The sequence below is a fragment of the Mustela nigripes genome, chromosome 12 (genome assembly GCF_022355385.1).
Source record: "Mustela nigripes isolate SB6536 chromosome 12, MUSNIG.SB6536, whole genome shotgun sequence".
Classification (NCBI taxonomy): Eukaryota; Metazoa; Chordata; class Mammalia; order Carnivora; family Mustelidae; genus Mustela; species Mustela nigripes.
The window spans coordinates 297,448-323,796 of record NC_081568.1 but is presented as its reverse complement, the minus strand read 5'-3'; the positions used below and the strand labels follow the sequence as shown (position 1 = coordinate 323,796).

General features: G+C 63.5%; 2 protein-coding genes across 8 annotated transcripts in view; one reads left to right on the top strand and one right to left on the bottom strand.

Moving 5' to 3' along the window:
- Positions 1–666: 666 nt before the first annotated feature.
- LOC132028174 (uncharacterized) lies at positions 667–7,826 on the bottom strand. Of its 4 annotated transcripts, XM_059416800.1 has the most exons (5): positions 6,316–6,723; positions 5,982–6,196; positions 5,262–5,394; positions 3,425–3,660; positions 667–2,489 (listed from the first exon to the last, which is right to left on the bottom strand). In XM_059416800.1, the coding sequence occupies exons 1-5, from the start codon at positions 6,456–6,458 to the stop codon at positions 2,395–2,397; spliced, it is 822 nt and encodes a 273-aa protein (XP_059272783.1). In that variant the 5' UTR covers positions 6,459–6,723; the 3' UTR covers positions 667–2,394. The 4 variants fall into 4 exon arrangements, 1 of the variants encoding a protein (XP_059272783.1); XR_009407353.1 differs by lacking the exons at positions 667–2,489; positions 5,262–5,394 and adding an exon at positions 7,356–7,826 and having other exon boundaries at positions 3,426–3,660; positions 6,316–6,754; XR_009407352.1 differs by lacking the exons at positions 667–2,489; positions 5,262–5,394 and adding an exon at positions 7,114–7,208 and having other exon boundaries at positions 3,426–3,660; positions 6,316–6,754.
- The window catches only part of SLC9A3 (solute carrier family 9 member A3), a 42,164-nt gene continuing 19,940 nt past the window's right edge, over positions 4,126–26,349 (top strand). For 2 of the 4 annotated variants that reach the window (XM_059416798.1, XM_059416796.1), the window contains exon 1: positions 4,129–4,637. In XM_059416798.1, coding sequence (XP_059272781.1) covers positions 4,421–4,637 — 217 coding nt within the window. In that variant the 5' untranslated portion in view covers positions 4,129–4,420. Of the gene's footprint in view, positions 4,638–26,349 lie in introns of all 4 variants that reach the window. The other 2 variants (XM_059416797.1, XM_059416799.1) reach the window with 2 other exon arrangements.

Below are 26,349 nucleotides of genomic sequence, written 5' to 3'. Positions count from 1 at the left end.
GGGAAGGGATCCTGCAGTAGTCCCAGGAACCACGGTCACGGAAGACCCCTGGTGTCCCTAAGAGCCAGGGAGGACAGGCCTAGACCTCCGACCCGGCCAAGCAGAGTGGTGTGGGGCAGGTTGTGGAGCAGGGGTGCTGGGCTCGGGGTGGGGGGGGGTCCCTGGCAGGGTGTTAGCATCCCAGGGGAGACAGGAATCTGGGACGCCAGTGGGGGCTGGGGTGCTGGGTGGCACTGTGTGCTATCAGTGTGCCCAGCCAGCAGGGTCCCCAGACGCTGCTTACCTGCAGGCTGGGTGCTGGTTTCCACAGGCTCTAGGCTCACCCAGGGCCACAAAGGCACCAGCAGGCCAACCACAGAAGAGTGGTGGCTCTGATTTGTAAGAAATGCAACTTCAATCCAGCCATCACTTACGAAAGGGTAAATCCGCCATTGTGATGGCTATGACCGGCTCCCAGAGGGGCTCTGTCTGTGCAAACAGCACCAGGCACGCAGTATGTGCTCAGCAAACACGGGGAGAAGGACCCGTACAGAATTACTGGCTTGGAGAGAAATAGCACGGGTCTCCTTCCCTCTTCACAAAGAGCTGGTGTGATTCCTTGAGTATAAAGGTAAGTTCGTGGGGGTGACGGCGTGTGGGCAGATTTTTTTTTTTAAGATTTATTTATTTGACAGACAGAGATCACAAGTAGGCAGAGAGGCAGGCAGAGAGAGAGGGGAAGGCAGGTTTCCTGATGAGCAGAGAGCCTGATGCAGGGCTTGACCCTAGAACCCTGGGCTCATGACCTGAGCTGAAGGCAGAGGCTTTAACCCACTGAGCTGCCCAGGTACCCCGGCGTGTGGGCAGATTTAAAGTTACAGTAAATACTTAGCAGACTTCCTGGGCTGTCACCTAAAGCCCAAACAGGTTCAGAACTTTTGTCTGTTTGTGCACGAGATGTTTTCCTAAACCACAGGAGTGGAATTCATAACCAGGAGTCACTGTGACAGATGAGAGGTGACATTTCTCTGATTTCTCTGAAGTTCAGTTGCTCACAGAAGCTTAGGAGAGAGCAGGGGGTTGGGACTGGTTACTTGCATTATTTTATCTGTTTTCGGTATGTCCCATGGTCACGGCCCCTTTCTGGGTGCTAGGCACCCCCCCATTCATAAGTCAGTCTTAACCCCGGCTGGGACAGTATCTAGGCAGGGTCTCTCGGAGGTGATTAAGGTTCGTGAGGTCGTAAGGGTGAGGCCTGATCGAACGGGGCGGCCTATAAGAAGTGGCTGAGAGAGCTCTCCCTCCCTCTCCCCACGTCCCTGCTCAGAGGACAGACCCCCGAGGACACAGTGGCCCCCACAAGCCACCTGAACTGGACTCCGTCAGAACCCTGCTCCTGGACTTCCAGCCCCAACTGTGAGGAGACAGGCTTCTGCGCTGTAAGCCCCCATCGGTGGCACTGGCTCTGGCGGCCCAGGCAGACTGAGACGCTGTTCCTACTGGAAAACCTGCAGGTGACCCAGGCCCCGGGGAGGGGTGGAGAGGGGAGGGGCAGGCAGCATGTGATGGCAGGGCTGGTGAAGGCATTATCAGACCGTCCTATACCGCGGGGTCCTGAGGACAGGTCCAAAGACGCCCGCCACCATGCCCGCTCCCAGGCCCCCAGGTACCCACGGCCGCGCGGGGGCGTGAGCGGCGCCCAGCACACCCCTGAGGGGTGTCGGGCAGAGTTCTGCCGGATGTGGCTGTGGATGTGGACGGCCCGGGGCGGGGCTGCGGCAGCCCCGACCGAAGCCAGGACTCAGTCAGGGAGACGTGGGGCTGCCCACCCAGCCTGCGGCCCCTGCCCACGTGGGGGCGCTTCGGAGACAGGGGTCATCCAGGGGTGGGTGTTGGGGGCGCGGTGTCCCACACCCCTGAGCCGACTTCCGCGGGTTAGCGAAGCCCCCCACAGAGGCACCGTCGGGCCCCAAGCGTCTCGGGAGCCCAGGTGCGCTCATCCGCCACTCGCCCACAAACCCTGCCAGGAAGTCCCACGAGCCGGCACCATTTCAGAGCCTCGCTCCTGACTCCGCAGTGGGCATCCCTGTCCCTGGTCCCCGGGACCTTCCTGCGGCCTCTGCCGCGCACCGCCTGGGACCGATCGCCAGGCCCAGCCTCCGGACCCAACTCCTGCGCCCGCGCGGCGATGCTCAGCTCCCCCACCCCTTGAACACTCCCTGGGCCTCAGAAGCAGCCCCTCCAGGGAGAAAGGGCACAAGCTCTTGGGACAAGCTCTTGGTAAAGATCCAAGACGGTGGAGTGACCGGAGGGTCTTTGGGCATCACGGCACACGCCGCTCCCATGGGAACTGGACCTTCCTGTGCAACGCAAGGCCACCGTCGTCCAAGAGGACGTTCTTCCTAAAGGCGTCACTCAGCAACAGTGAGGGAAGAACGGAGACATGTGTCTGGGCTGGGGGAGTCTCGTCCCGCTGACAGCACGTCCGGGGCAGGAGGCTGAGAACACTGCTGGGAGAGAAACGGAGACACAGCTGAGTGGGAAGCCAGTCCCCAGCCCTTCATGGGCCACACAAGGCCACCCTGGCAGGCAGTCCCAGCCCCTAGGGTCGGACGCTGTGTTCGGCTCACGCCAGCCCTCCTCCCTCGACCAGGGATCCTGGGACCCCGCAGAGCCCCTTCCATCTGGACAGTCCACCAAGGACACCCAGGGAGGACTGACGCCCTCTAGAGCACCCTCCCGAAAGGTCGCCCGGACATTCAGTGCCAGCCACCCAGCCAGCTCACTCTGCTGGGCAGGATCTCAACGGACTCCCTACTCCATTACCGAGGAGCACCCCCACCAGCAGCAAACGGGGGACAGAACGCAAGCAATGAAGCCGTCCGGCTCAGCTCCTGGCACCCTGACATGCTTTCTGATTCCCGGAGATGCCTCCGTCTGTCCAGCCGCCCACTTGCCCCCCTACCTGCCTGCCTGGCCTCTGTCCATCCACCCGACCAACTTTCCCTGAGTGTCCCTGTGTGCCAGGTGCCATTTCAGGAAGGGGGACGCAGCCATGAGCCCCTCACTCATGGAACAGACGTTCCACGGACTGCACAATCATGGAACCGAGGGGGGGCCGGTCAGAAGATATGGAGGGGAAGAGCCCGGAGGGAGGGAGGGGGGCTCCGCGTCACACCTGCGAGCCGAGACATCCGCTGTGGGACAAAGACCTTGGGAAGGACAGGGGTGCAGCGGCACAGGTCCCCAGGAGGGCAGCTCGGAGGTCAGAGAGGGACCTGCATCCTGGGGGGACTGGACCTTCCCGAGAGCCGAGCTGGGCAGGGCAAGTGGAGAGGACGAAGGTGAAGGCGAGAGGGCTTTGCGGCGGCCCCACGCTCGCTGGACCTGCTGAGCGGGAGAGGGAGCTGCCTGGGCTAGGGAAGGGACCAACGGGGGCACTTGCCTCCTGACGTCTGCGGTGTCCGGGTGAGCCATCGTGGGGTACCGTGTGGGCAGGAAGGGTTATGGTGGACATCCTGCTCGGGCTTCAAGGGCGGCCGAGCCCTGGGGTGGAAGGAGCACCCCACTCCCGCGCTCACAGCGGGCTCCAAGGGCAGGGTGTCCTGTCCCTTGCGGGAGGAACAGGGGCCACGATGCATGGGAAAGGGAAGAACGCCTTGGATCCGCACCGCCCCTGGTCTGGAGGGAAAGAACCTGCTTTCGGAAGCTGTTTCATCCTGTTAGGAATGCAGATGTGTGTTGGAGACATGGCTGCAGGCTCTCGGGCTGGCCCCCTCCTGGACGTCCCCTAGGGCTCCAGCAGGGTCGGCCAGCCCCATCCAGTGTCTACGGATAAGCCTCGGCTTGGGGCAAGCTGTCCCAGGCAACTCGGGAGCTGAGCGAAGGCCACTGAGGGGCGCCCGAGGCCCCGGGAGCCCACCCTCCGCCAGCCAAGCCGGCGGGGCCCCGGGCCCCGGGCGCTGCCGTCCGCTCCTAGCGAGGCGGTTGCGCATCCTCGCTTCGCCACGCGGCTTCGCAGACCTCAGGGCCTGCGCCCTCCAGCCCCGCCTCCAGCACCCGGCGGGCCAGTGGGGGAGGGAGGTGGACGGCACCGATCGCGGACGCCGGGAGGCGAGGTCAGGGCGACCGGCGGCCGGGGGTGGGCGTGTGCAGGCCGGGCGGGCGTGCCGAGGGCGTGCGGCGGAGTCCGCGCTCGGGTGCGCGCAGCGGGGGCGGGAAGGCCACGCCCCGGGGCGGGAGGGGGCAGCCGGATTAAAGGCCACCCGGCGGGCGGGGACCGGGACAGCAGCCCGCACCCGGAGCGCGCCCGGACGCGCGCCGCCCGACGCCAGCGCTCACGGCCCCGCACGTCCGACCGCTCCGGCGCAGCGCGTCCCGCCGAGCGCAGCAGGACCCACACGCCATGCGCGTCCCAACAGGCTGCTGAGCGCGGGCGGCGATGTCGGGGCGCGGGGCTGCGGGCCCCGGTCGGGGGCTGCTGCTGGCGCTGCTGCCGGCGCTCTGCGCGCTGCCGCGGGTGCGGGGCGTCGAGGAGGGGCCTGGCAGCGCGCACGGACACAGCCAGGGTTTCCAGGTGGTCACCTTCGAGTGGCTCCATGTCCAGGACCCGTACATCATCGCGCTGTGGATCCTCGTGGCCAGCTTGGCCAAGATCGGTAAGACGCCCGGGGCTCGATGGGTCTCGAGGTCGTCGCCCCGCCGCGACTTCCCCTGCGGCTGGCCCCCCCGCCCGGTTCGCGGAGACTGCGGGACCCGCCTGCCTCCCGGGACGGAGCGCGACGCCGGCGTTCGCCGGGGTCGGGGTCTCCGCCGGGTCTGCCGTCTTCCCCGCCCCGCGGCCAGCCCCCCCGGAGCCAGGCCTTCGGGTCAGGCAGGGCGAGGCGCGGACTGCGAGCCTGGCCGGGCCCGGAGCCGCTGTGGCGGTTGCCGAGGGTGACACGGTCCCCGCCGGCGGGGCGCAGCCTCCGGAGCCCCGCGCGGCCAGGCTCCTGGGTTTCGTGTGGGGCTCCCTTCTGCCTCTTCCAGGCCTGCAGACCTCGGAGCTGCTCCTGCCCTGGGGCATCCCCAGGCCCCTGTGCTGTCTGCGGCTTGTGGGGCTGTTTGATGTGGGGAGAAAGGGCGGCTCTTGCCGTCCAGGGCTGCAGTGCGAGTTGGCTCCCAGGGCAGAAAGAAAGCCTTTGGACTCAAGATTAAACCCAGTAAAACACCATGTATAGGAGCGATTTTTTCCGTTGACAGTTTCTCTTTTAAAAATCCTGGTCTGTGGGATTTTTCTTCACCTGCTCCAGTGAGCCAGCAAGTAGGAACCACAGGTGACTCCGGGGCAAGGTGATGGGAAGGTCAGCCTTCTTGAGAGCTTAGGAGGACCGAAGCTGTGACATGTTGGCCCACCAGGGAGGGTCTTCCTGGAGGCTGTGAAAGGGTGATAGCCTGTGGGACTTACTAGGTGGAGCTGGGGGGGGGGGGGGGGGGGGGGGGGGGGGGGTGTGGGCCCCCCCCAGGGAAGGGCAGGAGGCAGGGAGTTGGGAACCGGGAGGCGGGAGCACCTCGTGTTCAGCAGGACAGGAGGGTCAGGCTCTGGGGGGGAACCTACAGAGATGTGGGGGCCTGGGGTTTTGGGTACCTGGTTAGCTTGTGTCCCGTTCAGCACCGCCTGCTCTGTGCCCTGCTCTGTGGCCTCCGTCCCTGGAGGTCGCTCTCATTTCTGCGTTCTGATTCCTGAGTGCGCTCACCACCCCTCTCCCCTTCCTCTCTCCCACCCCGGCTGCCTGGTCTCCGCACTCTGTCCTCACTGGGCTTTCTGGGATCTTGATAAGAGTAAAACTCCAGCACCCACGTGAGGTTTCGCGCTGTGTCTCTTCCGAACACATCTGCCGTGGGAGGTGACTGACACTGACCACTTTCTGCTGGTCACCTACGGGACAGGTCCAGCCCCACCATGGGGCTCTGCGAGCTCTGTCCACACACTCACACTGGAGCGACCTGGTTTTGGAACCAACCTGTTTCTGGGGCGGGGGGCGGGGCTTCGGTCCTCCTCCGCCTTCTGTCTCCTGTGAAACCGCCTGGAGGACATTTGCAGGGTGGACGCCCAGGTCTCTGGGGGTCGGCACCTGGGACGTGGAGTACCCTGGCTTTGTAATGCAGACGTGGGCTTTCTTTGCGAGCTGGGGCTTCTCCTAGTCCTGCCCCAGCACCCAGACATGGAGACTGGCACCTGAAATTCCAGTGACAGTCACAAGCACGCCCCCCAGCCAGGAGGCCCTGAGGGGAGAGTCTGCCGGAAGGCGGGTGCACTGGCCCGAGTTCTTGCCTGTCCCTGAGTTTGTTACTCACCCAGAGGAGCCACGTCCTTGCAAGTCTCCGGTGCCTGGACCTGTCCTGAGGGCCCCTTCTGCAGGGTGGGGTGGCCGTGTGCTCCAGTCAGCTCTGTGTCCTGCTTGGGGCAAGCCCAGAGCCATGTTCTCACCCGGACACATCGAAGAAGGCTCGCGGCATGAGCTCCTTGTCCGCGTCCCCTGCCCTGTCTGGGATTGCTGACCCCCCTTGAAGGGACAAGAGTCAAGTCTTGGTGGAGACTCTGGGGGGTTCTCAGGACAACATGAAGAAGACCCTGAGGGCAGACCCCCAGAGCTGACCCAGCTCCCGCTGCAGAGCGCCCCTGCCCTGGGCTGAGCTCTGCCCTCACTGTCCTGTATGTGGAGGTTCTTGCTGTGGTGGCATTGTGGTCTCACGTGGGGACAGGCAGCACCTCAGAGAGACGCAGTCTCCCCATCTGAAAAAGTAAGCCAGGACTCACCCCAGGCCCGGCCCACTCCCAGCCTCCCCCTCAGGCTCGCCCCCTGCCTGCCATTCCCTGGAACCCAGAATCCGCCATGCCCGCCCTGCACAGGTCCTCCTGGTGGCTCTGTGCACGGCCTCAGGCCACACGCCACACCTGCCCTTCGCAGCTCCTCACCCCCTTCTGGTCTGGCCCCTTTCCCACGGCCCCTCGGCTGACCCGAGGGGACGCACTGCCATCTCTCAGCCTTCTGGAGCCCCTAAACCACACCAAACCTTACCCGACCAGCCAGACCCCCGACTCTTGCTCAGCCCCACAGACCAAGAGCTCCAACAACTAAGCACTCCCCTCACCTCAGCGGCTGCCTGCAGTCCTGCCCAGATCTTGGAGGCTGGAGCTCCGCCCTATCCCCACCCCCAGGACCCTCTGTTCCCCAAAGTGACCAGAGGAGATCTAACCTGGTCAGCGGTTACCCCTGGGGCTTCCCCACTGCCTGGGCTCCTCCCCTTCCCTACCCCACGGACCTGGTTCCCAGGCCCCTCCCTGTGCAGCCAAGCCTAGCTCCTTCTCCTGAGCCCCTAGAGCACTCCCCCACCTTCTCCTGCACCTGGGGGAGCCTGGAGGCCCCAGGGCCCTGCGGTCCACGCAGGCATGACGGGAGGGCGTGGACCCTGGCACGCTCCCTCTGGACCCCACTGTCCAGGGTTCCTGCTCCTGAAGCTTTTTGGTCCCTTTTAGGCTATTTTGTTCTCAAGGTGCAGGAGCAGAGCGACAGTGGGTTTCTGTCCATTTCCGAGCACTTGCCAAATGTCGAGCAGCGGCGTCAAGGGTTCCTTTTAGCCCACATCCCGGCTCGAGCTGCGGACGTCAGGTTTCTTCCAGCCACGTGTAGCCTGCTGGGGACCCTGGGACAAAGCCCTGAGTCCCACTGATGTGATGAGGCAGCTTCTTACCGCAAGCAGTCAGGGCAGAGAAAGGCCAGAGGGCAGGGCCATGGCCACCAGCCAGTTGGCCCAGGAGTCTGGGCTCACGGCTGCTAGCTGTACCTTTGCACAGGCGAGAAAGAGGTGTGGCTGCTGAACCCGTGGGCCCCCAGCCCCTAAGACCCTGTGGGGCTCAGCAAAGGACGAATCGTGAGCATCTGGGCCTCCAGAGGCCCGCTGCCTGCTACTGAATCTTTAGGAAATTCCGAAGGCCAGGGAGCCCTCCTTCTGGGCCAGAGGTGGGGGCTTCTGCAGTGGGATAGCTCCTGCCCCTGAGGGGGGTGTACTTCCTTCCTCTGGACCCTGGGGGCCCCTGAGCCCGCAGCTGCCCACCCCGGGGCCCCTGGGGCCTTGGGCCAGGCTGGGCTATCTCCCCTTCATCGTGTTGTCTCTCCTTGGACCTTCCTCGGCGACCAAGGGCTGGGCCAGCAGCAGGCTCAGCAGCCCACACTGGCCGTGCTGAGGTCGTGAGGCTGTGGAGCACCGGGTGGAGGCCTCCCTGGGGCTGGGCCTGGGGCTGGGGCAGCTTCTGGAGATGGAGCTCAGCAGCGGCAGGGCTACCCAGATAGTGCTTCTGGGGGAAGAGGGAGATTGGAGGCCCGAGGAGGCCAAACCAGGCCTTTGGTCTCTCCCCAGGGGTCACCAAGGGGAGGGGCTTGAACAGACGTGGGCTCTTGGACTGTTGTCTTGGTGGCAGGGCAGAGAAGGGTCAGGAGGGGCCGTTCTAGGTGGACGGCTCCCCCGGCACTATGCAGGGGCTTTCGGGACACAGGTGTCCAGCCGGCACCCCAGTGGGTCCAGGGTGGGAGGTGGACACTGGGTCGGATCTGGAGGAGACTTCTGAGAAGGGAGGGTGAGGGGGTTGAGGTCCTGCCAGGGAGGAAGCCTGAGCCATAGGGATAGGCCTGAACAGGACGGCGGCAGCTGTGAAGGCCAGGGTGCAGGGCCGCGTCGATGTGGGCGGGCCGGTAAGACCCCGGTCTAGGGACGTGCCTCGGAAGTGGAGCTCATGGCGCTGCCGGGCTGGAGGCAAGGGCACCCCCGACGTGGGCCCGCTGGCCGGCGGCAGCTTCACTCTCTGAGCCTCAGAGTCTGTGCTGCGTCCACCATGGTCTCTCTTGGGAAAGGGGGCAGCCCAGGCTCACCCCCCCAGCCACTCAAACCGGGAGGAAACACCCCGGGAGGGCCCCAGTGGCTGCTGGGCCGGTCTGGCTTGGAAGGCCAGAAGCTCAGAGGTGGTGGCCGGTGGTTTCTCCTGGCCCCTCCCGCGGTGCCCTTGGGGCTTTGCAGGCCGCCGTCATCTGTGGTCTTGGCGGAAGAGTGCCTGGTGGCAGGAGCAGGTGTGTGGTACCTGTGGTACCTCTGGCCCACGCTGTGCCTCCAAGGGAAGGGCCTCCCCCTGTCACTCTCCGGACGGCGGGCAGACCTGGGAGCCTGCCTGTGCCATGCCGGCTGCTGGCTTTTCAGTCCAGGCCCTCGAGCCTCCCGGCCCTGGGATCCTGGGTCTTATTGCTTCCCAAACCCTCCCCATCACTGTGATTTTGCCGGTGACGGAGGTGCGTGGACCGGTGGCCTGGGACACACCTGAGCACCCCACCCACACCCTCCGTGTTCCCCAGGGTTCCCTCACTTAATCTGTGTTTTTCTCTGAGGTTCAGCCGTGGGGACTGGGCATCTGCCTTGGGGCGTTCCCAGGCTGTGAGGGAAGCCATGGGGTGGTATTTACCTCCTGGGGTTAAAACCAGAAGCTTCTGGGTTTGACTTCGTGGGCTCTGGTCCTAGGACCAGGCGCTCAGCCTCACCCTGTCTGCTCTTTCCTGGGCGCCGTCCGCCACGCTCCCCTGTGTTCTTGGCCTGAATCTCCCTCCCTCCCCTCGAAAGAAGGCAGCAGGGCATCTGGAAGAAGATGACCTAGAAGGACAGTGTGAGCAGCAGGAGTCCCCAGTGGGCCCCATCCTCCTAGGGGTGGATGAGTCAGTGGGTCCTCGTGGACCCCAGTCCTGGCAGGACAGATGCAATCAGTGGGCCTGGAGTTAGGACACAACATCCAGAGCCTAGAACCAAGGCTCCTTCCCAGAGCCTCTACCTTGCTGAATGTGTACGGGAAAGCCTGTGGGGGATGAGCCACAGGCCGTGCCACGCTCCGTAGGCATTGGGAGCTACGCTATCACACTGAAATGTCCCCAGGAAAGAGGGGCTAAGGTTGGGAGGACCGATAGCCTCCGGGCCAGCCTGCTCGGGGAAGGGACTCCCGGAAGGCTTTGCCTGGGCCAACTTCCTGTAAGCCAAGAGAGCCCTGGCGATACTCCCAAGGCTCCAAGCCACCGCTCAGGGTCTGGACCCAGGTCAGCCTCTGGGGGCTACACACGGAGCTCTGGGACCGCGGTCGCCTGAGGCCCATCTCTGTGCCTTCCCGGCCTGGCCTGCACTCAGCCCTACATTTTGTCTCCTGGTAGACGCGTCAGGACACCCCCCACCGCCGCCAGTTCTTGCCCCTCAAGGAACGGGCTGCGGGTTCCTCTGTGTCCCTGTGGGTTGGAGGGAAATGTCCCTGCCACACCCCCCAGGCCCCAGCCGGGGACTAAGCTAGGGGTGCCTGCAGTTAGGGTTCCCGTCCACGCGTTTCCCTGGCGTCTGGAGTCCGTCCGGCAGCGGGTTTTCCCCAGAGCTGTCCACGGGAGGGAGGCACTCACAAGCGAGCGACGGGACTGACCAGGGTCTCTCCATCACCCGCCCTGCCTCAGCATGTACCCCTTTTCCCTGTGGGAGGGCTCCTTGGCTCCCGGCTGGGGGCCACTCTCAGGCGCTGGGTCTGAGCTCCCGGTCTTGGGTCCTAGTGCCCCACCTTCCTGCGCCCCAGAACCCCTGCCTGACCCTACTTACCGCTCACCCCTTTCCCTATCTCTCCTCCACGCCTTTGTCTTGTGTCTCCTCTCTCTGCTCAGGCCAGCAGAGCAGGGGTGCTGCGTGAGCCCAGGAGCTGCAGCAGCCCCTGCCCACCCCAGCCCTGCCTGCAGAGCCTGTTGGGACCAGGAGATGCTGAGCTCCACGGGCCTCTGGGCTGGAGCAGGAGACCAGAAGTGAAGGGGGAAATGGCAGAGGGGCTTGTGGGGGCAGCAGAGTCCCAAGGACAGTCAGGACCGGGGAGCAGGACAGCCCTGGGGTTGCATGGTGGCCTCCCACTGCACTGGCACGGCCCCTCCCTGTGTGGCTCCCCTAGACTCCACTTTACGTCAGGTAAACCCCCCGCCCCCTGCTCCCGAGGACCTGAGGTCAGCCCCGTGAAGGCAGGGGCCATGTCTGGTTCGTGCCGTGCCCACCCTGCCCGGCCCCCGGCCTGCCCTGTGCCAAGCGGCATGGACAGGTGTGTTGGAGATGAGTGCGGCCCTGCAGGCCTGCTTCTCCTAAGCTTCACCCACACCTCCCAAGCTCTGGGTCTGGGAAGACGCTCCTCACCTGCGTTCTTCCTCCAAGCTGCCGCAGAGCCTCCTGGGAGCGCCGCACCCAGATAGCACACGCGGCGGGGGGCGGCCCGTGGCCAAGCAAGGCCAGCGCCCGCCCAGAGCACCCAGGGTACGTCATCGGGGCTAAGGGTGGGGAGAACCTCACCCCACATGGTGCTCCCCCGGGCGGGCTGTGTCCCCAGGAGAAGCTGCGCTCACCCCCGACAGCCCCGGCCTCAAGCACGCCCCACCTCTGGCTGAAACCTGCGGCCGATTCATTCCCCCCGAGTCATGCCTCCTGGAACAGCACACCACAAATCCACCAGGTCACAGCACGCCAGCTCTGGGGACTCAGGCACCTCTCCGCGTGGCTGCCAGCTCCCATGCTCCTGTGCTGAGCCTGGGACTTGGGTCCCAGGAAGGTCAGTGCCATCAGCGCAGGGACCATGGGGCGTGACTGGTCTGCTGTACTGATTAATGCAGTCTCCAGTGCCTGGCTTGTAGCAGCTGCCTCTCCGGCTGCTGGGAAGTGCTCCCCAATTCTGTGCCCACTTCACAATCGTCACCGCCAGGGCTGCTCTGGGCCATAGGACGCAGGTGCTAAGGGGCAAATGGGGTGACATGGGATGCAGGTGCCACAGGACAAGCACAGGTGCCACAGGACAAATGCAGATGCTGTGGGGCACAGGTGCCACGGGACACATACGGATGCCATGGGGCAAGTGCAGGTGCCATGGGACACAGGTGCCACAGACGTGTGCAGGTTCCTGGGGGGGGGGGCAGCCGGCGAGGTCACACCACAGGATCCGTGGCGCTCTGTGCTACAGGACAACAAATGAGGGATGGAGGATAGTGCAGAGGGGAATGAGCCCGGTGGGTAAGGGCAAAGCATCTCAGGAGTGGAACAGCCAGTGGAAAGTCTCTGAGGTGGGCATGTATGGGTTTGTCTTAGGAGCAGCCTGGGGGGTGTCGGCCAGTGGGGGTGGGGGAGGTGCGGTCACAGGGGCGACCAGTCACGTGCATCACAGGGAAGAGGGGCCACGGAGGTTTCTGGACGCAGGTGTGCATGGCTGCCCTAAGAGGGACCAGATTCCAGGGAGGATGAGGGCGACTCGGACCTGTCCCCCCACGAGCTGAGCATTGTAATGGGGGCATTGTAATGCCGGCACAGTCCCTCTCATTGTGTAAGGTTCTTCCCTTAAACCCGTTTGGAACAAATGAGTCAGACACCGTCTGTGTGTGCTCTAGGGCTCCAGGAGCTGATCGGAGGTTAAGATCACCTCAGGGATGAAAGGCCTTCCCCTCCGAGTGTCCGTGAGATGAGACAGCTGTGCACTAGAAGGTCTCGCCGGGCCACTGTGGTCGGGCTCTCGTGGCCCTGGCATCCCAGGGGGCACGCGACCGCCAGGCAGGTGAGGGGCAAAGAGGCAGAGTGCGCTCGGCCACTTGCCGGGCCTACCCTGCCTGCCACGCGCCACCCACTGGGCTGACGACGGTTGTCCGTGCTGGGCACGCTCCAGGTCAGCCAAGAGGCCCCGGGCGGGTCAGGGGTCTGGCTGCGGCCTCGGCCTCACCCCGGCCTCTCCTTGGAGCTGGTTGTGTCTCAAGTCCACATCTACAACCCAAGTGTTCATTCATCAGTTCTAGAAGGAACTGAGAGCCCCACGGTTTGCTGGACACGGGGGTCAGAGTCCAGGCCGAGGAGTCAGACCAGCCTGGGTGTAGGCTCCCCGTCTGGGGCACAGTTGAGATGAGCCACATGGGAAGGGAGGGGGCCAGCCCGAGCAGGAGGGGTTGGGGGAGGTGGTCCAAGCGGGGGCTCCAGCCCAGGGGGCCTCCATCGGGGCTTGGGCCACCGGTCTGTGATGGGGGATGGCCAGGGCTGACGGTGGGGGCTGGGGGCCTGCTGGCAGCTGTGCACTTTCGGGGTGGGGGGTTGAACCAAGTCCTCTCACCCAGTAGGTCCCTCTGTTTGGGCACCGGGGTGGGATCCTGGCTCTGGGAGGCACCCTGGGAGGTCGCCGCCCGGACCGCCCGCCTGGGGGCAGGGACAGCCCCGTGCTCAGGAGGAAGGGTGCAGGGCAGCGTGAGGAGGGCTGGTCCCATTCCTCCCTTTCCTGGGTGAATCAGGAAGCCTCCGTGAACTCACCACCTGCCGAGCGATCATGCTAAAGTCCACGCTGCCCCTGAGGTCTCGGCAGGGACGTCTTCTGCTCAGGCAGAACGGGGACTTGGAAACGCCTGGTGCCGACAGCCTGTGGAACAACACGGGGGGGACATCGCCGGCTCCCGGGGCTTCTGTCCCTTCTGTCCCTTCTGGGACTTAACAAGCCTGGCTGCTGGGGAGCAGGGCACCTGGGCCCCCTCAGAAGGCAGCCCCCACACGCTGGGGCCTCGGCGCAGGTCACCTCCAGCCCGCTGGCCTGACGTGGGCCGGAACAGGGCCGCCCGCCGGAGGGGGGCCCCACGGGAGCACCGTGCCCCTTGCCCGCGAGCGGTGTCGTGTGCACGCCGCCCTGGCTCCTCTGAGCTGTGAGGCTGTGCCGCCTGTGGCTGAAAGTCTGAAATCTCTTCCCCACGCGGCTGCTGGCTACAAGGCCTGCAGCTTCCTGGGGTCCCGAGGTACCCCCAGGAGCCTCTGCAGCACCAGCAGCCCCTGTGGAGGCTCAGGGAGGGCGGGACCGGCAGGCGCTCTGGGGACATGGGGTGAACGATCGAGTTATCATCACCCCCACACACGGGCCCAGGGGAGGGACTCTACGCTCACCGTCAAACCCTGCACACAGACCCTCAGGGGAGGCTCCCTGCCCAAACCCTGCAGGAGCCGCCGGGCTCCCAAGGGGGCAGGCCTCGGAGGAGCCTGGAGCTGCGGGACGGAGCAGAAGTGGTGTCCTGGGGTCGCAGAGACCCTTCCAGCTCCAGAAGCCAGCAGGAGCCCCAGGCAGGCCCCCAGAGCAGGCCTGGGAATAGGGGGGCCCACAGTGGGGCCAGGCAGCCGCAGCCCCCCTCCACAGGGAGGCGACTCAGTGGCCAGATTCCCCAGAAGGCACCTGGCGTCTGTGACAGTGCCGGCAGTGTGCGGGGGTGGGGGACCGCCGCCCTGCTCCATGTCCCGTGGCCACAGACCATCCTTCTGCTCCTTCAGTTGAGGATGAGGATGGAGACCGGCCCCCTGTGTCCCTGGGAGTGGGGAGTGGGCGAGCCCTTGGCCTCAGCCGCTCTCGGGCAGCTGAGGGGCCAGGGGAGACCAGCGCGGCTCAGTGCATCTTAGCCCCCGTGCGCGGGCGCAACACCCCTGACTCAGAGCTTCCGGCGGTGAGGCTGGGGCTGGGAGCCACGCATGAGGCCGCTGGGGTGGGATGGCCGGGCTTCTGGAGGTCGGCCGCATCTCACATGCACGAGCCATTCCAGGGCCTCCTGCCCCGGGGCACCTGTCTGCTCTGGTGCCGCCTCCGAGGGACCCGAAGCGACCTTGCGAGGGGCCGGCCCCAGTCCCCTCAGCAGGCACGTGCCCTGCGACCTCAGCTCTGTGGGAGGGACGAGGGTGGACGTAAGCAGATGCACGGATGCATGCGGGTTGCTTTAAAGGTGCCGGGGGACGTCCCGTGGACATGGTGCTCACCCTGCGCGGTGCCCGGTCGCAACAGAGGGTCAGGTAACAACAGCCGGGTGAAAACCGCCGAGACCAGACAGCCTGACAGCTGCTCCGGGTCCGTGGGTCGAAGGCTGAGGGTGGAGAGCGAGGACCCCCACGTGGCTCTGGGGGCCCGTGTCCCTCCGTGGCCAGAGACAGTGGCCCTCGGCACACACGGCGGATCCCTGCAGCCCCGCGCCTTGGTGGAGCGATCTTGTGGCCTTGTCCTGGTGGGGCTGGCTTTTACCCACTGGGTCTTCAGCTGTAGGGGCGTCCTGTGGACTCGGCCAGGCCCGGGGGGACCAGCCTGTGGCCGGCCGGCTGTTGGCCCCGCACGGCTGTGCCGCAAACCTTGGCCCCTGGTGTCCCTTTCCTTCCTGCCCCAGGGCTGCTGTGTCCTGGCCGCCTCCGGCACAGTGTTGCTGGGGTTTGGGTGGGGGTCGTCCAACCATCATTTAAGAAATATGGTCAGCGAGCAGAGCGGAGCTCAGGCGGGCGCTCGGGGGCGCAGGTGTGGCCCAGGCACTGTGACCCTCTGCTGGCCTGCGGTGGGTTTGAGCTCAGCCCTTCCCCAAACACCTCCCCCACCCAGAGCTTACCTTGCTGGGGATCAACTGGAGAAGGAAGACCGGTTCAAGTTTCCGAGAAGGCCCCCGGTGTGGAGAATAAGCCTCTGTTGTCAAAACCCTTCCCTCATTAACTCAACGATGACGTGAATGTTCTGATGGCTTGAGGCTCCCGCAGCCCTGGCCTTGCCCAGCACCCAATTTCTTGGGTCCCCGAGGCCTGAGAGGGGAATGTTGAGGCCCACCGCCTGCTCCCGGAGGGACCCGCAGCGCGTCAGCAGAGGCAGGATGGGCACACGTGGCTGACGCCCAGGGACGGGACAGGTTCTTCCGCCGACCAGAGTCACTGCTCGGAGCCTCGAGCACAGGTCAGGGTGGGGAGTGCTGATCCCAGGCCCAGTGCCCTGGGGACCCTCTTCCCACCCCCACACCGGCCCGGGCACCCTCCAGGGGCACAGGGGGTGGAGACCAAGGGGCTATGTCTCTGCACTTGCCTCTCCCCTGAGGCCCACACCTTGTCCTCAGGGGCAGCTGACCCCACGGAACCTCCCGCTGGCTTTCTGCTTAGAATCCTGGTTTTCTGAGGCCCTGAAGGCTCATTGCAGTGTCAGTGAGCCGAGTGTGTCTGGGACTCTCCCCGCAGAGCTGATGGCCTTCCTGAGCCGGGCGCTGGCTCGCTAGTGAGCCCACCCTGCGCCTTCCAACCCTCCCGGCCTGGGGCCGACCCGGAGCCAAGCACGACGACTGGCATGGCCGCGTCTGCTCAGGAGAGGGCAGGGGGGACGTCGGCTGACCCTGGGCAGCTGCCAGCTGAGGGAGAGGCACCCGAGAGCCGTCCTTCGGCCGGCCACTGCATCAGCCCACGGGGCCATGTTTAGCTAGATTCTGCCTAAATCCACGGAGCCACCGAGGCCTGACTGTGGGCAGTTCAGATGAATTGTCTGCTTTTCCAGAACCAAGGCTGTCCTCCCTTGTAAGTGCCTCTGCCTGCATCAGAGGGAGCAGGGCAGGGTCTGCATGTCTCCGCAGCCTGAGCTGGGTGGGCGCTCAGCTGCACAGAGCCCTGGGCACTGGCCCCGCCAGAGCCCACGGAGGAAGCGTGCGGCCGCCATGTGGGAGGCCTGCTGTGCCCTGGCTAGGGCTTGCGGGTCACAGCCTCCACGGAGGCCTTGTCACCTCCCACGGAGCTCCTGTCCTGGGAGGGACACATGTCAGGCTGTTTGGGGGGTGCTGGGCCTCCATCCCGGTGGCGGGTGGGGGGGTACAGGTGGCATGTCCAGGGGACTCAGTGGGCACAGTGTCCAACACGCCTGGTGGGTCGGGGTGCACAGCTGCGGTGCAGGGGGCCGACTTCTCCTGCAGAGAAGGACTCACTGGACCCCTCACACCCCTCACGAGAGAGCAGCAGCTCTCCACCGAGGCGGGGGCGGAGGGGGCGGGGGGGTTGCGGCCTTGCTCCCATGCCGCTGGTCCCCGAGGTGGGGCTTCCAGCCCAGCTGCGCTCACGTCCACGCATGCCCCTGCCCACGCCGCTCGCGGCACCTGCAGCGTGTGAGTCCAGAAGAACCAGGACGGATGGCGGAGCAGCTGGCGGAAAACTGCGGCGCTTCCCGCCTGGTTCCCGTTTCCCAGCCTCCCCACCTCCCACTCCTCATCCTTAACACGCTATCGCCCGTCCGGGGCCTGGCCTCCTAAGGCCACATCACGGTGTCGCCACGCCCCCAGGAGCACCCACCACAGCGTCAGCAACGCTGACTTTCAAGTATTACGAGACTCGATGTTTCCAGTGAAGCTGTGAACTTACACAGTCAGTGACCAGACGGCGCAGGGGGGCCCCTCGCCCGCCCTCGCCCCCCCGGGAGTCTGTCTCCTGTCCGTGCTGCCGCGACGCGTGTGCCGCCGCTGAGGAGCCAGTATCGATCCTTCGTCGCTTCCCGTAGTTTGCCCGTGGGCCTGCTCTCGGCGTGTGTTGTGTAGCCTGTAGGGCCGGACAAGGGCAGAACACGGACGTACTGAGTATTTTCAGTGCCTAGAAGTCCCCTCGGCTCCACTGTCGCCCCCCCCCCCCCCAGCCCCCGGCACCACGGGTCTTTCTGCTGCCTCTGTAGTGTTGCCTTTTCCGGAACGCCACAGACCTGGGGTCCTGCTGTACGGGCGTCCAGAATGCAGACTGACTTCTTTGACGTTGTAACATGCGTTGAACATTCATCCGTGGACTTTCCTGTCCCGATAGCTCACTCCTCCGGGCCTGAATGATACTGTCTGTAGGTCGCAGACTTGTTCGTCCTTCACGCACTGAAGAAGGTCTTGGTTGCTCCCGAGGTCTGGCCCTTGTGAACAGAGCTGCCCAGACGTCCGTTTGCAGGTTCTTGTGTGGGCATAAGGTTTCAGAGCCTTTGTGTGAATGCCAAGGAGTGTGGTTGTTGGGTCGCACGGTAAGGGTAGGTTTAGTTTTGTAGCAAGCCACGGAGCTGTCCTCCAAAGTGGCCGCCGGTTCTGCGTTCCCGCCCGCCCCCGCAGCTGCACGCCCGGGCCGGCATCTGGCACTGGCAGTGTTTGGGGCTTTAGCCATGTCGGCAGACGCAGAGTAGTGCCTTGTTGTTTTGACCTGCAGGTCCCAATGAGGGACGACCCGGAGCATCCTCTCAGAGCCCACCTTCCAGCCGCGCACCTTCTTGGCTGACGTGTCTGCCGATCTGTCGCCCACTTTTCAGTCGGGCGTCTCTCTTCTCACTGAGGTTCGAGCTCTTCGTGTGTGTCTCAGCAGGTGTCTCCGGCCCGCGCCCGTCTCCTCGCTCCCTCGTCTCTGTCTCCCGGGGACCAGGCGGTCAGACGGTCCGCGAGCCGCACTTCCTCTGCTGCGCCTCTCACGGGTCGCGCCGCTGGTGCTGCGTCTCAAACGCCACCACCAAACCGGGGCCCGCCGCGTCTCCCCTTACTCCGTCTTCTAGGAGGTTTACGACCCCGCATTTGCCACCGAGGCCCGCACGCGGAGGCCCACGCCCTGAGGGCTGTGAGGTCTGTGTCCCGCTCCTCCTGCCGCGCGCCCCGCCGTTCCCGCACAGCTCGCGGCGGAGACGGTCTTCGCTCCTCTGTGCGAGGTCGGGACCGTGCTCCTGCGGGTCTGTCTTGGCAGCTCTGTCCTTCCGCCAGCCCCGCGCCGACTCCGTGACTGCGGTGTATGTGAGTCTCCAAGTCGGCGAGTGTCGTCCTGAACTTTGATCTCCTGCGGTGCTGTGCTAGCCGTGCTAGCTGGGTCTCTCGCGTGTCCGTGTGATGCAATCGCCCGCTGGAGCTCTTTACTGAGTTCATGGTTCTGCGGGAGGAACTCACGTCTTGACCCTGCCGGGTGTTCCTATCTGTGCGTGTAGACTGGACTCTGTTTGGTGCACGTAGATGCAGGCTTTACTGGAAGTCTTCATCCAAGTCTAGAAATTTTCCTCATGTGGGTCTTGGACGTATTCTGTAAGATTCATACCTAAGGTGTTTTTTTTTTTTTTTAATTTTTTGTTTGGTTTGGGTGCTGATATAAATGGCATTGTGTTTTATTTATTTATTTTTTTAATTTTTTTTTTTTAGATTTTTTATTTATTTATTTGACAGACAGAGATCACAAGTAGGCAGAGAGGCAGACAGAGAGAGAGAGAGGGAAGCAGGCTCCCCGCTGAGCAGAGAGCCTGATGCGGGACTCGATCCCAGGACCCTGAGATCATGACCTGAGCCGAAGGCAGCGGCTTAACCCACTGAGCCACCCAGGCGCCCTGGCATTGTGTTTAAATTTCAAATTCGTGCCTTCGTTGCTGGTTTATAGGAAACGAATTGATTTCGCATACCCCGCAGCCTCGCTACGCTCACTCCCTGGATTCTCTGCACAGAGGCCACATCTAGGAGTGCCCCCACCCTGGGCCCAGCGAGGCCAGCACGTGTGCCCTGTGCCCCTGGCTTTGCTGACCCAGGTTGAGTTACCTTGTCCAGGATGTGTGCATGGATGCCCAAGGCGGGAAGGAGTTGTGATGTGCGCTTGCCGGCTGGGGGGCTCTGGCCAGAGGAGATGGCCCAGAAAGCCTGTCCTACCTCCACATGCTCTCTATGTCCTCACATCTTCCACCCAAATTTTGTGCCCGGGCCCATGTGCATGGGAGCAGGACGCCTGAGGCATGCAGACCCCAGGGCACCCACGCCCGCTATCCTCATATCCCTCCTTCCTGTTGGCCGGACCAGAAAACTGAAAATACAGAACATAAGTGACATCTCCGCTTTTGTTCTCATCTGGCTGGGGGCAGAGGCTCGTGACCCACGTCCCTGTGAGATCCTGACTTTCATTTTACAACATCCCAGAAGGGACCTGATGATCCTCTTATCACGGGGAAGCCAAGTCCAGAGGCATAAAGTGATGACAGCTTGCTGAGGTCCTTGGGAGCAGAAGCCGGGAAGGAGCGGCTCCCAGGGGGGCCCCAGCTCTCAGGCGGGCCTCAGGGCGAGGCCTCGGGGGCAGCTCCCAGCCCGCGCGCCCTGCAGGCTGTGCCCTCGCCGCCGATGCTCCTGCATCTGGCGCGGATGGCGGGAGGTGGGGGACACAAGAGCCATGGCCGTGAGGAGTGTCCCGACGGCGCCGTCTGCCCACATCCATCAGTCCAGCTTCTCTCAGGACCTTGCGCCTGTGCCGGGCTCCCGGGCCGGCGGCTGGCCTGTGGTCTTCCCACCTCAGGGACTGCTTTGTCCTCCTGCAAGGCCACATCCGCACGGAGTCACCAGTTGCCGGCGTTTCCTTCTGCTCAGCGCCCAGGGAACGGCCCGTGACGAAGTCCCGGCTTTGGGGGCGGGCGCTAGGAACACCCTGACAGCGGAGACCGCAGGGCCACGGCAGCCCACACGAGTGCCCACGGGCTCCCTTCACAGCACCCTGGGACCCTGCCCACCCGGTATCTGCGCAGAAGGTGTCCTCGGAGAAAATGGCCTTACTGGAATTCTCACCGGAAGATGTAAAGGTCGCTAAGACCTGAACTTGCCCCCCTACAGAGTATCTGCTCACGAGCCCTGTCGCCTGTCCGCGGCCCCGCCCCGAAGTCAAGCGGCTTCAGATCCTAGTGCCCAAGGCTTTTCCGGAGGACCCGCTGCTCAGGCTGGGTGTCCCAAGCTCCACCCAGCCCCCAGGCCGAGATCAGCTTAAACCCCGGAGAAGAACGCCGTTTCCGGTCCGTCCAGCCTCCAGGGCAGGGGACGCTCCTCCTGGGAAGCAGAGTCACAGGGTCCCTGTGGTTCTGCGGCCTTCCCCACATCCCAAGTGATGGGCCGTGTGACTCCGGCGGGGACGGCTGTCCTGCCGCCTTCTCCCTGCTGGCTCCCGTGCCTGTCACGGCTGGAGTCCAGGGAACGGGTTTGTCGCATAGGGTCCCCACGAGCTGAGCCCCACCTTCGCTCAGCAGCCCTGCCCGGTGGGCACGGCCCTCAGTACAGTCAGCTTGACCCGAGGGGCTCGGCGTAACCCTCTGCCGGCTGTCCCCCATGGTCCCAGCCAAGCCCGGGCCCTTCCCCAGCCCCACTTCTTGCCCTGGACCCTCAGTTCTGCTCAGACCTGCTCCAAGATCCCCGGAAGACTGGTCCATAGAAACTGATCCAACAGAAATCTGGCCTGAAGGGTTTCTCAAATCTATGAGTTTATGTCTTTCGCCAAACTGGGGACATTTGGGACCATGACTTTCTCAGATTTTTCCCCACCCCGTCCCCACTCGCCTCCCCTCTGGTCCCGTTGACACACACATCAGACCTTTCCACACTGTCCCACTGGGCCCCGAGGCTCTCCCCACTCTGTGCCTTTTTCGTCCTTGCTCCCGAGTGGGACCACCTCCAGCCGTCTGACTCGGAGAGCCCGATCTCTTCTCCTGTCTCGGCTGTGCAGTCTCTCTGTGGGATCTTTTATTTCAGAGATCGAACTCTTCAACTCTAGAATTTTCATTTGCTTCTTTTAGATTTCTTCTGTTTTGGGGTGCAGCGCACGGCAGCACGTGGGCCGGCCACATGTTTCTGTAGAGGACGTTTCCTGGGGCGGAGCTGTGCCCACCGCGCCCTGCATCGTGTCGGTTCTCGCCACGGCTGAGCCGCCGCAGGCACACGGGGAAGCCCGAAGCCTGTGCAATTTGCTGTCTGGCTCTTACGGAAGAAATTTGCCAACTCCTGTTCTGTTTTGCTACCGAGCTTTACCATTTTTAATTCCGTAGAAGTATATTTTCCTTACATCCTTGAGCATGATTACAGTAGTTCCTTTGAAACCTGTGTCTGCTCAATCCAACGTCTTGATCATCTCGAGAAATCCGTGGATGTGTGGATCCCATTTTCCTGCTTCTTCAGATCATGTGGTAATTTGGGGGTGTTCCCAGGACATCACGGCTCCGACGTTGCGATGACTCTGTGTTTGGCTATGTTCCTCTGGAGAGTTCTAATTTGTGCAGAGCTGTTTGTCACATTGCCATTTGATGAGGAATGGACCAAAACTGAAGTGACGGGAGGCAGGGGCTTGTCCCTCTTGTGTGCAGCTCAGGGCTCAGCCAGGAATATAGCCAGAGTTCCTGCAGAGCCTGTGGGATTTGGCCTCACGCTGCCCAGTGGCCTCAGCCGTGCCTGGCCCTGTCCTCACTCTGTTGATCCAATGAGACTACACGCTTCTGTCTGAGTTTTAATGGCTCCGCAAGACCCTGGCTGGGGCTTGTCCTTGGGAAAAAGCCGTAAAGAACAGGGAAGTCAGAAAAACAAACACAAAAAAGAAAACAGGCCGCCCCTTCCTTCGAGGTCTGGAGCCCTCCGGTGTCCCTGTCCATCTCTCCACGGTGTTTAGCTGGCTGTTCTCCAGGGGTGGATGGTGCATTGGGTCCACCCCACCGGTGTCTGGCCCCAAAGTTATAATTGTCAGAGATCCTGCTCTCAAATCTTTAAGTTAGAGCCACCATGAAATCATAAGAAAGCAAAGCCTAAAGCACGTGATTCTTTATACTCGGAACGCTCTAGAAGCAGCCGGCTCCAGAAGGGTTGAGGAGGGGAGGGCGGTCGGGGAGAATGACGCCATCATGGGCGGCCTGACGAGCTGTCGGCCTGGAGGTTCATGGGCTCTCGTGACAGCTAGTCACTGTGCGTGTCTGCAGGTGCACGGGGGATGACCGATGACATCTGCCGCGCGGCTTCACTGTCTTGCCCACCCTACGAGGGATAACCTGTGGGGTGGACACCTCTGAACACAGGAGGAGGCTTTTCTAGAAGTCGAAGCGCTGCTCTGGGTCTCTCCCTAGTGCTTGAAGCAGGCTGGGGCCCAGCCTTCCTTCTGTCTTCACTTCTGTTGTTCATGGTAGCTCAGAACGAAGAAACTGCTTCTTCCCAGAGAACTATTAACAATTTCCATTTGTTTTTAAGATTTTATTTGTTTGACAGACAGAGATCACAAGGAGGCAGAGAGGCAGGCAGAGAGAGAGAGAGAGGAGGAAGCAGGCTCCCGGCTGAGCAGAGAGCCTGATGTGGGGCTCGATCCCAGGACCCTGGGATCATGACCTGAGCCGAAGGCAGAGGCGGCCTCCAGGCACCCCAACAATTTCCATTTATTAATTTAAAAAATGCACAAAGTCTGCTTGAGTTTTGTGAGTCTGCAACATTTAAAGTGTTTTTTGGTTTGTGAGCAGCAGGGCCAGTCCTGAAAGGGCCCCATTGCTCTCAGAGCTCGGCTCAGGGTCCCGGAAGCAGGCCCAGCCGGGGGAGTGGCCGGGCTGGCCCGTCTGACGACAGCTCAGAGCACTCATCCACGACACCCTTGCGGCCACGGCCTGTGGGTCAGCGAGGTAGTATTTGAGGACACTGTCAGTATCACACTTCCTGTGACCCCACCTGCTGCCTCGTGAGGGGGCACAGAGGTCAGAGCGAGGGGGTCTGTGCCTCTCCGCGTGGAGCAGGGAGGGGCCGAGAGGCAGCCCCATCCTGGGAAAGTGCTGGAGGAACCCCACACCGGTCTGTAGAGCGGGTCCTGGGACCCCCCTGCGGGAGTGCATGTCTGTGTCTGTCTCTGCGTGTGTCTCTGTGTCTCTGTGTGTGCACGTGTGTCTATGGACCTCGGTGTGTGACATTTCAGGTCCAGCCCTGACTTGCTTGTATTACTGAGTGAAGGGGTCCCCCGAGCATGCCTAAGCCCTCCACACTCTTCTCTCGGGAAGGTCTGCCCTGCTCGGTCTGGTCACCCCGTCGGGCAGCGTTCATTCGGCTTGGCTCGGACACGTTAAAGTAAAACCAGAGGATTTACTGTGCTCTTGCATTTGCGTGGACTCAGCTGAATTTTGTTAAGGTCCTTGGAGGCGGTGGCCATGGTCGGGCTTGACCTCGGGGGCCCAGCTGCATCCCGAGGGGGTGTGACGCCGTTGGCAATGACCTTGCGGAGCCCCCGGCACCCACTTGGTCCGGGCGCGCTCCAGCAGCGGCCGACTGGCCGGCGGGCACCTCCTGACCTTCCGCACCCGGCCGGGGCTCCGTAATTACAGCTAAACCTGTGTGTTCCCGCGTTGCTGCCTTCCTCAGCCGGGCGTCTGTGCTTAATTAGGTGTGACTCTCCCGGCCTCAGCCGTCAGTTAGCTGCGGGTTAACGTGCCCTTGCTGGAAGGCACCGGCCACGGTGCTGGGCGGGGGGAGCCCCACCTCACTCCCCGTCCCCGCGCGGTCCGCGCTCCCTTGGCCCACTTTGGCGTTGTCCTCTCCTGTCCTTGTCACTCTTTCGTGTCCGTCCTGGGACTGTGCACACGTGCTTTCCTGCATTAGCACCTCAAATATTTGCTGAGCGGGCGCGGACACTGGTCAGCCGCTGCCCCTCGAGCGTGTGGGGAGCCGCCGCTGTTCTGCGGATCTGCGTCCTCGTTCCTGCTCTGCCGCCGCCAGGCCCAGCGCGCCTCGCAGCACAGCGGGTGCGTGTGCGGGACACGGGCTCCCCTCCCCCTCGGCGAGACACACGGAGGGAGAGGTCCGTGGCTCCTCGAGGTCGCGGCTCCTCGAAGCCTCGCGTGTCCTCTGCCCTTCCAGCCACCAGGGTTGGCTTCTCCCCAGCAAAGGCCGTGGAATCTTGACGTGGAAGGTTGCACCACCTGATTGCTTCCCAAGGTCATGGCCACCCTGAGGGCGCGTGGCCTCTCTCTGTGTGTGCAGCTTGTGTTCTGGGGCAGGCCAGATGTGGAGGCCCCAGAGCTCCAAGTTTCCTCTCAGGGTTGCCTTTGCTGGGTCCTTCTGTCTTTGGAGGTGAAGCAGACAAAAGTTGGGAGGGAATTAGGATCTTTCCAGCCACCGTTGTAGTCTTGGTGGCCAAGCGCACCAGAGCCCGTGGCCTCTGCAGCATGGACCGAGGTCCTGGTGTTCTGCTGACAGGGGCCGTGGTGAGGTGCCGGCACCCCGTTCCTGCTCTCCGAACCCCAGCCCTCCCTGCTCCTCGGAGGCCCGGACCGGCCAGCAGGGCTGCAGAGCCAAGGGGCCGGGCTGTAGACAGAGATCCACAGCCCCCACCCTGCCTCGGGGATTTCCATGGTGGCCCAGTGACGTACAGCGTTGTGGGAAGGATTCGCCCCAGCTGGGAGCCGCGTCCCTACTGGGTCCATCCAGGTTCCCAGCCCACAACAGGAGCCGCAGGGCACCTCCAGCAGAACTCGGCCTCCTAGCTCCTAAAATGCCCATTATGTGCTTAATGGCTGAACCACCAGCAAATTGCCACTTAGAATCAATCAAGGCTTCCATTTAATTAGTTCATTACAATGCAGCTGCCATCTGAAGGGGTCACAGGTGACGGGGAGAGCCGCCACAGGCCCGGCCAGTCTCTGGCCAGCCAGACTCGCTCTTGAAGAATTCCCAACCAGAGACCCCAGCCACTCAACACTGGCCCCCTCCCTCCTGACAGGGCTGGGTGGCAGCTGTGGACCAAGCCTGGAAGGAACGGCTCCCGTGGGGGGCCACGCTGCCCACCTGCCAGCTGGGAGCCCGGAACGAGGGTCCCGGGGCTCCCTCTGCACGCTCTCGGCCCACAGGATGAGGACAGCAGCATCCACCCCGATCGGCAGCTCTCGTGGGCCCGTCCGAGGCAGAAGGCTGACTCCGCATCAGCGAAAGCAGGGCAAGTGAGGTCGGGTCCCGACAGGACAGAGAAGCGCCTGGCGGCCGTGCCAATGGTGCAGAGAGAAGGGACCCCACCTGGCCGAAAATGTGACCCAAGAAACAGAAGGAAAGTTCCCACAGAGCTTACACCCCAGGAAAGTGTCCGCGCAAACGCAGACATTCCAGGGGAGATGGAACAGGGAACCGGTTCAGGAGTGTTTTCGTGGGGAAGCACGCGGTGTGAGATCAGAGGCTGGGCAAGTGCGGGAGCGGGAGCACTTAGCGTGAGCGGCTGCCCGCGGGAAGGTCTGAGAGATTGCCACAGGCGCGGGGGCCGCAGGGACCAGACGACAGGCGGGTCCGGGGCGGCCGGTCTAGAGAATGAGCGGTGCGGTCTGGGCGCCACCGACCCCAGAGGGGAGCCTCCCTTGCTGGCCGGGTGCTCGCCGCCTTCTGCCCCGGCGTCAAGGACTGCGCTGGGTGTGGCTGTGGACGCACACCTGAGACGGGCCGCCCCGCCGGGCGGTGGGGAGTCCGTGGGAAGCTGCCCCACAGGGAGGGACCGAAGGGACACCCCAGCACTAGGGGAGACGGGAGTCAGCGTGAAGACCTGTCCTTGCTGCGAGGCTGTCCTCCTGGACGGAAAGGTTCTCCCGACAGACGGACCAGACAGGAAACTGGTGCCCGTTGGGGTGAGCTACAGAAAACCCAGGCCACCCCGTTCCCAGCTCTGGGCTCTCTCAGAGCCCCAGCGTCTGCGACCCCAGGACCCTACCCGGCGGGCTGGTCCTGACACGGGCCGCCGCAGGAAGACGCGAGCCAGCGGGGGCAGAGGAGGAGCGGGGAGGGCGGTGTGAGCGCAGAG